General features: G+C 33.0%; 1 protein-coding gene across 1 annotated transcript; it reads right to left on the reverse strand.

Moving 5' to 3' along the window:
• Positions 1 to 4,932: 4,932 nt before the first annotated feature.
• On the reverse strand, positions 4,933 to 7,278 carry LOC134268134 (uncharacterized). The gene is made up of 3 exons (XM_062750332.1): positions 7,253 to 7,278; positions 6,707 to 6,964; positions 4,933 to 6,556 (listed from the first exon to the last, which is right to left on the reverse strand). The coding sequence occupies exons 1-3, from the start codon at positions 7,276 to 7,278 to the stop codon at positions 4,933 to 4,935; spliced, it is 1,908 nt and encodes a 635-aa protein (XP_062606316.1).
• Between the last annotated feature and the right edge of the window lie 2,346 nt (positions 7,279 to 9,624).

The raw sequence follows: 9,624 nt of genomic DNA on the forward strand, positions 1-9,624 counted from the left end.
TATTCGTTGAGACATGTTTCTACCTGTAATTTTCCGGTCGACTAGTGCTCTATTTAAATGCTTCATTCAGTTCGATCCTCACTGGGAACAATAATGCATTTAATGTCCTTATTGATTGAAAGTACGATGAAGATCATGCGTTGACGTCATGGAAAAACCCCAATAGGGACCAACAAAGACCCCTGTGATCCCTTTAAATCGATTTTAGGGGTTTCATCTGACCGACATTGTCCCTTTTGTTTACCTCAACAATGGCTGTAATGTTTTCCATGACGTTGCGGAATTTCCGATTCTTAATGAAACAGTCCTTTTAATAATCTATTGATTAAAAATCTGTTTAATGATACTTCAATCTATTCTCTTTGTTTTATTATTTGATACTCTCTTATTACATTGTTTTATTTAAGATCAATATTATCTTTTGTTATCGATTTTCAATGATGATTTGTTTAAAATCATTCAAAGGAAAAGGGGGCGTGTGTGTTTCTATGGTTTTTAATTGACGTCATCGGCTCCTCAAAGCAGCCGTGAGGAGCCCATTATAAGGTATCTGCGCCAGAACTCTGGTTTTTACACTATTAATGACATCCATTTTGTAATATTTCATGAATGATATAATTTTTTTTTTCAATTTGTAGATATTTAACTCTTGATATCAGTAATTGATTAAGGAATATTCCACTAAGTATAGAAGCGTGGTCTCTTTTTACACCCTTGCTTTACTGGTTAGATATAAGCAAAGGCAAAGGCTTACGCGGGTTATGTATTTTTTCTGCAACAGCTGCTTCCGTTAATTCCAGTAATAACAAACAAGGAAAGCATTTTATTGTTTAAATGATATACTGACACGCAAGAGAAACGCAACAAGCAGTTATCTACAAATGTTTGAATTTTTTATCGAATGATTTTTAAAAAAGAATACAGTAAAGCTAAACGCACTTTTCAGAACATCAGAGATTTGATAAAAATGTTAAATTTTATCTTTTAACTTTACTAAGTAACATATGACTTTTACAGCACCCCTCCCAGCCATTCAATTACAACGTGCAAGACTGTCCTAAATAACATTAGCAGCTTAATTACTTCGATACGACAGGTTAATAAATATCGAGATCTGAGCGAAGGAATTATTCTTTGCCATTTTTTAATGCCTGTTTATCCGATGATTAGGTCGAATTTTCTCTAACTTAGCGCATTGTTTTAACCCTTGAACTTCATTTATGAATATTGTTTGTACTGATGAGCTATAATGCTCAAAGTCAATAAAGAACTTGAACTTGAACTTGAATATTTACATTCGCTGTGTTTTTCTAGTAAGCAAACTGTGAAATTGATTTGAAAACCATTTTCGTGTATACTCACGCGCTTCATGAAATATGCCTACGTGACAAGTCTGCGTGATTCACACACCAATAACTCACACAAAACTTAAAAACATTCCTTAAATATAATACGTAAGACCCCGTTGAAGCGTAGTGTACTGTATTTTTGCAGCATCAACTCTCCATCACCTTTACTTTGAGATTTTCCAGCTAGAGCAAGGGAAATGCGTACTTAAGCCAATTTCAAGAAGCCTTAGCATCGTTACGGGAAACGAAAGGCGATTTTATTTTTTAAAATATTGCTGCTTTACTTAAGATGAACAGTACAAACCCTTAAAACTGCATAATATTGCCAAATGTTTTGTTAAACATGCAATTTTTGATTTCTGTTAAACAGACTCAAACTTGACTTCCGGTTATGGTATGAAAATCGTTCAACTGTTAAATAACCGCTATTTACCAAATTGAAGATGTCCATAATTTTAAGATACAAAATTTTTTACTTTACAAAATTATTTCACCCTAAAGTAGGGTGTTGCGTTTCTTATGCGTGTCAGTACATTTTCCTTTTAAAGACAAATTTTATGTTCAAGATTCACAATCAGCCAGAAATAATATTTTTCTATTTACAAAACTTGAGCAATGAAACACTATAATAAGATTAATAAGATTATATTGATTATAATGTTGTTCGCATACTGCACTAACTTATACAATACTGACTTATATAATTGTAAAATTATCTGGTATCTTATTTTCCTGCATTAGACGAAGTATTACGTTATTTTTCTCGCTACCGAGTTCTGTATAGCATACGTCCGTCTTCGCCGGTGTCGACTGATTACACTGAACATTGACTAAGTTCTACCCTATTTATAGGGGTCTGCAGAGTGGCGAGACTCGGGAACAAAAATGGCGGACAGATTCCTTTTACGAATCGTGTTCAGCTTTAATATGCACAGAGGATTTTACCACGAGCAACTGACCAATCGTTGAACGAATAGCAACGTTTATGCAAGAATACATGTTTTCATATTATTTCGAACACGTGGTTCAGGTCACTCTATGATCATGTCAGTGGGGTGCATAATAAAACGAAAATGTTCCTGTTAACAAAATACAAAGATTAGAAACTAAAAAGATGTCACGGGCGTTTTAATTTTGTTTACTAGAAAAAAATATGTTTAATAAAATGTAGTTTGTGTCAGATTCAATACGGAACACCAGCGCCTCAAGAGTAAGGAAAACGCTTTCCAGTATGACTGAGAGATCTAGACGTCCACGTTTATTGAACAAATGAATGGTTTGTCATTGTAAGCATGAAAATAATAGAAAATTTAAAAAATGCTTTTCATTTACGAAATGGATGGAAAAATGGTCTTTGTGCCTTTCCGATCGCTATAAGATTTTCCTTTTTTTTCAAGCGTGGAATTCCTTAAGTACTAGTATTCGTAGTAACCCATAATGCAATTCTCATTCAGCTGATTTTTCAGTTAAAGTCATGCTGGTGCCTCATTTGCTTATCTGACGTCAAACAATATGGTCCCGGTTCCCGTGCAATAATATTTGTCCAAAAAGAAATTTATATTAATGACTGCAGAAAAATGTATCATAAAGAATAATTAATTAAGTTTGAATGAAATCAAGAGAGGTCGATTGAAGTACATTTCTACAGATATTATAGGAAGTTGAAAACTGAAACGCAACATAACTTTTCTGTTTACCATGTCTCCACGTGCTAGTAACTTTTTAGCCACATTTCCGTAAATAATTTACCGTATCTCGCTTAAGTCTCGCGAACTCTCGACAGAGCCACTGCCAGAGCTACTCTGAACACCTTGAGTTTTAAAATTTGCGGAACACCGAAAAATAAAAGGTTCCGAACACATAAATAGGGGTGTGAGTACGTTTCAACTGTGAGCTTACAATTAATCACATTTATACGTAACGACACAAATCCACGTGGCTAAACAGGCCATAAACAGGTTAATCGTTCGTAAATGAAGACTTCGAAGAGGTTCAAAATCACAATTTTTTAATTAGAAATCATAGAGAACAAGGTTGTTTAACAAAGATTTACACATATAATATACACATTATATTTATCAAACTCGACTCTAAACAAACCTGTGCTCGGTGTTTACGAAAGTTTAAAAATATGTACATGTCAGTGATTTCTTTTGATATTCATGAAAATTAAGGGTCCTACACACACACACAGCTTATGTACTATATTATTATCATAATGATAATATAATTATTATTTTATTATTGAGCATTACTTTTAACAACCGTATCAACCTTTAAAAACTATCCTGGGATTAAAATGTAATTTATACTGATTTTTTCAAAATAATAATTTCACAAGTTTTAAGAAATTTTTCTCAAGGCGTTTTCATACCTAACATTACAATTTTTGTCTTACCCTTTCTTATATTTTAAGCTCACAGAATAACATTAAAACTTAAATTTTATCGATCAACATATTTTTTACAGAAATTTATTTTATTTATAAAATGTACATAAAACTGACATTTTCAAAAAAATCAATAAAGACTCCTTTTGTAGAGAAGAAACATTTTTGAATTAGATTACATCAAAAAATTGAATTAAAATTAAATGCACTGATGTAGAAAATATATTTTAAAAATCTTTGGTATCGAAGTTCCTTTTTGGAGTTATTTCTCAGGTTGCCCGGGACTCCAAAACTCCCCATATGTCAACATACTATAGTTACTCATTATTGTCTTCTGAACTGGTCAGACATAAAAGAGGAAAACTATAGAAACGCATACTATTTTATCAATATTTATAAACACACAATGAGATGATGTATTATTGAAACGCACAATTTAGTGTGCAAAAACTATCATAACAGACTCGGTTGATGAGCCTGAAAGTATAAATATCCTGAAGGTTTCTCGTCATTCCGGTAACCGTTGTTTACGAATTATTATGTAACATAATCTCAGACATCTGTTTTATTTTTTAAAAAAACCAGCACATCTTTTTCCATCGGTACTGTGATCGTGCCCAGTGTTCATTGTTAATAATTAGTGTGTCGCTCTCAGCGTACTGCATACTTTTCTCGTAGCAAAACCTTTATCTCTAAAGCGTTTGAAAGACTCTCTTACCAGGCAAAATTGTTTATGTACAAACTAGTAAAAAAACGGAAGTAAAAGTATTTTTCTCTATATACGTCACAAGTCACATGGTGTGGAGGGCCCTTAAAGGGCCTCAACTTCAACACGCAGATTCGTATGCTGCGTATATCTATAAATGTTTGACATTTGGCGAGTAACAACGGACCACAGATAAGCCTTATTGAGGCATGTCCTTTGAAGGGTTTAAAAACATACAAACAGCAAACAAGCAAATGTAAAAAAAAAAATCATTTACGAGTATTCATCCGTCTACATTTACGTAAGTGGATATAAATCGAGATTTCTGGTGGGGAATCTTGTTACATGTACAACGATTGGTTTGCTAAACTTCTCTATTTCTAAATGAAATGTAATTTTTAAATCAATTAAATGACCATTCAAAAATGAGTACATTGAGAGGAAATGTAAAATTATTAATTCTATCAGAAGGTCTATCATTCATTTTACTAATTAATGATAATCTGACTTATTCTCATTTCTGTAGCTGTTTGTATTTTATGAAATGGTTCTTGTCTGAGAGATTGTTTATATGAGTATAGAGCAGCCTGGAGGTTCCCTGTAATCTGTTGACAGATCCCCAGAATCTGCCACGATATGTCTCCGAGTTTTACATCTATAAGATCATCCTGATCATAGTGAACTAGGGTTTGTAGATCATCTAGAGCTGTTTGTACCCTCATTGTGTCTACATGTCTGTAGCACAAGATCTCTAGCATGTATAACAGAACAAATGGTGGAATATGTAATCCTTGCATATCATTTTGATTAGACATTTGTTCTGGTATTAATTCATTGATAAATTGGAGTTTATTGTCAAGTTTAATATACCAAGCTACAGCCTGTCTAATCTTTGTAGACCAGGACTTTCCCCCTACAGCCGCAATATACATATCTACATTTACATGAAACATATACATCACATATGGCTGTGCTAACTTGACCTTGATCATCTCTATAATAGATAAAGCTTCCATGTATCTAAGTGTGTTGTAATAATACATAGCTATGTATGACAGATCAGAAATACAACCAAACTTGGCTGCTAATTTCAGCATATGACAGGAGATTTTGTCAGCTCTAAACCTTACTTTATTTCTATGTGTATAAGGTTCCATGTATAACATAAAAGCTGTTTTCTTAAGAACAGTAGCTGTAAATTTCTGTAGCATCACGACTTGATATTGTGTTAGGAGGGGTGATTCTATCATCTGTTCTATTATATGAAGATATTTCATACAGATTTGTATGTTTGATGTGGAACGTGTGTTTTGTTTATATATTTCCCCAAATAACTCTATATCACACTTGATCTCAGAAATCAAGGTACGTTTATCTGTACAGATGGAGAGCTCGAGGTGGGGGTTGTGAAAGACATTTATAATACAAGACCTAATGGAGGGAATGTGTAGCAGGAATGCTAAACCCTTCTCATACAACCCATGAAGTCTTAAAAATAGCTGATGTTGTGCTTCACCTTGGACTTTACTCAGAAACATGTTGTTTTGGGGAATGAAGAAGTTAGGACAGATCCCATCATACACCCACTTAAGGATGAGTTTAAAACAAACCCAGAAACACTCCAGTAGAGTTTGTGGACACCAATGTTGTAATGTATTCTGTTGAATCATCCAGAAAACTGCAGTCTTCATGTGATAGGAACACAGTAATTTATCATCATCACTTATTCCTTTGTTGATTATTTCTGTTAAGAACAATTTAAGCAAGCCATAAGTTAAAAATTGACAGTGATTCATAGCACACACGAGTTTATGTTCTGCAAAAGAGAAAGAAATTCTCCATTCATTGTGCACATGATGTCCTAGTGTATGGCCTATTGCTACAAAGTGACATCCATTTTTAACTATATTATCAACAACACGAGGCTGGGGCCATGAGTGGCATCTGTCTATCCATGAGGAGGCAGATGGAGGCCAAAAGTCACTAGCAAAACAGAAGGCAAAATCACATTCAAGTGTTCCATAGAATGCACTGACACAAGGTCCATGTGGAACGGAGTCAGAAAACCCTGTAGTTAAACCTCCAGAACACTGAATCTTTCTGTATTCCGAACTGGAAATATAATTCCTGTTATTCATTCTAACACAGGCTCTCTGGATTTCTCTGCGCATGCTTGGTGTCAATAAATATAACAATGTGTATCCTGGTGGACTATCAGAACAGTCACAGAGGATCAGTGTCTGTCTGTTTGTGTTATAATACTGAGACTGAGATAATTCCCAGATCACACAGTGGTTTTTTGGCCAGATCATATAATCCACATCTGATCTTTCCATTCCGAGACATTCTCTGCGACTTCCACTCCGCATTTCACTGTCCTCTTTACTTTTTATCACTTGATTTACTACTATATTACTGATTTCCTCCACATCTCTCCTCATGGCCACCTGTTGTGCAGTCCCAAGCTTAACACATAGAACCATGAATACCGACTCGGACATATGTTGTAGGGCTGTCTTTCTAATAATAATTTAAGGAGAATTTAAAATGTCTTGATAAATATGATAAATGCCATTTAGTTAACCATTCAATAATTACATAATATTGATAAAATTATATTTTTTGGTTTTACTCTCAGCCTTGAAGAATTACTCTTACTTTTGAATAAAAGTTCACTCTTTTAAAAATGTTTACATGTATATCATGATCAATTGTTCTCAACATATCAATAAATTTACAAAGAGCGAAATAGAAGAAATTTTAAGAAATGTGCTACGTGGTAGTACACAAATATTAATTAAAACTCACATTGGTGAAGTTCTGAAAGAATCCATTTTTACAGATAAATTATGAAAATTACCAGGTTCTATAAATAGAAAAGAAAAACCCATTTAAATCTTCTTTCATTTTATATTTACCTTCTGTATAAAATAATAAAATGGAATTTAAAATAAAAGATATTCATTATACTCTGTTACTAAAAATAATGGTACTGTATTGGACCCCTCTAGGAAACTAGGGCATTTGTAAGGAAATCCTCCCGACACCCCCCCCCCCCCCAACAAAATAAATACTATCATAGTTAACTATAGTTTACTAAAGTTAACTCTAATCAGACACAGTAAATTAAAATTTTTCATTTCAGTAAATCAAAATATTCTTACACTATATATATTCCCCCACCCCCACCCCCACCCCCAGCCCTCCCAGGAACAAATTGGATTAAATTTAAGAATTCTTGATATCAGAAAATGATTTTCTGATATCAGAAATTCGAATTTTTTATATCAAAAAATCTTGCTTATTTTTTTAGATCAAAAAAGGGAATTTCTGATATCAAAAAATGATTATTTTTTTTTATATATGAAGAAATCGAATTTTTGATATAAGAAAATCATTTTCTGAGATAAAAAAAATAATCAAGAATTCTTGATATCAAGAAATCACTTTTTTGATTCGAATTCTTGATATCATAAAATAACGTATATTTTCTGACATCAAGAAATGAATTTCTTGATGTCAGAAAATCATTTTTTGATATCAGAAATTCCCTTTTTTGATATCAAAAAATTATAAGTATTTTCTGATATCACAAAATCGATTTTTTGATATCAGAAAATAAGAACCACGTAAAATTAAGATCGACTTAATGAATGTTCCCCTTCAAGAACATTCAGCTTTCCGCTACACAAATTTTTAGCGAACTTTGTTTGGTTCTAATACGTTAATGACTTGTCTAGATTTAAGGATGCTGCCGTCTTTTGCACAGGGTTCTAATAAATTTAAGACAGGTCTTGATGCCGTCGTACTTTAATTAGCACCATTGACATTGATATTTTTAATCATTTAGTTTCTACACATACTAGTAACTTAAGCACAAACTTTATGGATAGCTCAGACTTCACAATGAAGAATGAACTTCTGTGAGCACACAACGAGTACTTGCTGGTCAGCTGTGATGTAACATCACTTGACACAAAATTTTGATATGCAATTGGAGAGGCTAATGGCTGCTGTTAAAAGTGGTTATAGAGAAGTTCTCAGTCAAAGTCCGACCTAATGCACACCTAGATTATTTACGCAGATTTATCCCAGAAAGTATTATATTTGAATTCCATGCAAATAAATATGACCGAAAAATATCTATAACATTTATTAAATTCTTTCATTAAAAAAAATATTCTTAAAATCTGAAATCAACAAATTTTTGTAGGAAGCAAATCTGAAACTGAAGTTCGGGATATTCAACAGTTCAAGGGAGTACTAGTATTCTTTACTTATGTGAAGATTCTTCGCCATTTTATTTAATTTTCTGATATCAAAAAATACATTTTGTGATATCAACAAATTAATTTGAATTCCTGATATCAAAAAATCATTTGATATCAGAAAATCGATTTTTGATATCAGAAAATGATTTCTTTATATCAGAAATTCGAATTTTTGATATCAGAAAATGACTAATATTTTTTGATATCAAGAATTCGAATTTTTGATATCAAAAATTACGTTTTTTCCAATACATTTCTTTGTAAAACTTTGATTGCCCATTATGGCCCCAACCTACCCCCAGGGGTCATGATATGAACAAATAAAGTTGAAACAACTGTAATTGAGGATGTTTCCATATTGATATCAATCATGGCTTTGGTGATCTTGAGAAGACGATTTTAAAAAGATTTTTCCTACGAATTCCTATGCAAAATTTGATCAGCCATTGTGGCCCCGTCCTAACCCCAGGGGTCATGATTTGAACAAACTTGAATCTACACTACCTTATGATGCTTCCACATGAGTTTAATCTTTCCGGACCCAATTGTTCTTGAGAAGATTTTTTAAAAATACCATTAATTTTTCATTCATTCATAATTATTTCCCTTGGGATAGGACTTGGTCCTTCATTTGAACATACTTGAATGGCCTTCACCTAAGGATACTTTGTGGCAAGTTTGTTTGAAATTGGCACAGTGGTTCTTAGGATGAAGAGGAAAATGTGATAAATTTACGACTACAACAATGACAACGACAGACAACGGACAAATTTTGATCAGAAAACCTCAACCTGCTACGTAAGGATAAACTCCTTAGAATGCTATCAATTCTAGAGGGTCCCCACACGCGCGTGAAGCAACAAATAATGCAATAGGGAATGAAATGAATATATAGTCTGGGAATTAATC

The sequence above is a fragment of the Saccostrea cucullata genome, unplaced genomic scaffold, assembly GCF_032062105.1.
Source record: "Saccostrea cucullata isolate Sc308-1 unplaced genomic scaffold, CSIRO_AGI_Scuc_v1 ctg314, whole genome shotgun sequence".
Classification (NCBI taxonomy): Eukaryota; Metazoa; Mollusca; class Bivalvia; order Ostreida; family Ostreidae; genus Saccostrea; species Saccostrea cuccullata.